This window comes from Corvus brachyrhynchos, unplaced genomic scaffold (genome assembly GCF_000691975.1).
Source record: "Corvus brachyrhynchos isolate BGI_N302 unplaced genomic scaffold, ASM69197v1 scaffold365, whole genome shotgun sequence".
NCBI lineage: Eukaryota > Metazoa > Chordata > Aves > Passeriformes > Corvidae > Corvus > Corvus brachyrhynchos.
Genome location: NW_008239544.1, coordinates 603,502 through 603,908, shown reverse-complemented (window position 1 = coordinate 603,908; position 407 = coordinate 603,502). Strand labels below are relative to the sequence as shown.

Here is a 407-nt window from a genome sequence, read left to right as displayed (position 1 = left end):
CAGGACTGTCCCCTGTCCCAGCATCTGTGTCCTCTGTGCCCACCTTGCCCCATCCCTTCGCTACTTGCTTCACAAACCCACTAATCCATTTTTTGCGAGCCTGTGTGTCTTCCACTCCATCTGGATCTTCCACTTCCCCAGGGTAGGTGACCATGCCCGTGGCTGTCTCCTTGCTGACCATCTCCTTTAGAGACACCATCCTGCTGCCCAGGTCTTCCGCAAGCTCGGCCGCACAAGGGGACCCTTCGGCTTTTTGGGAGTGCTGGGCTGTGCTGGTCCTGTTTTGCTTCTCTGTGGAGATGCAACCCCCTGGCTCATGCAAGCCCTCCACGATCCCGGGCAGGCTGGAGCTGAGGACAGCAGGACTGGTGTTCTTCTCCAGCCCACAGGGACCATTGGGCTCCTTC

The 407-nt window shown here is 58.7% G+C and overlaps 1 protein-coding gene across 1 annotated transcript in view; it reads right to left on the bottom strand.

The window, feature by feature from the left end:
• ZNF469 (zinc finger protein 469) overlaps positions 1 to 407 on the bottom strand; it is a gene marked incomplete at its 5' end in the record, with an annotated part of 14,322 nt that overhangs the window by 5,552 nt on the left and 8,363 nt on the right. The window contains 1 exon segment of the mRNA XM_017741325.1: positions 5 to 403. Coding sequence (XP_017596814.1) covers positions 5 to 403 — 399 coding nt within the window.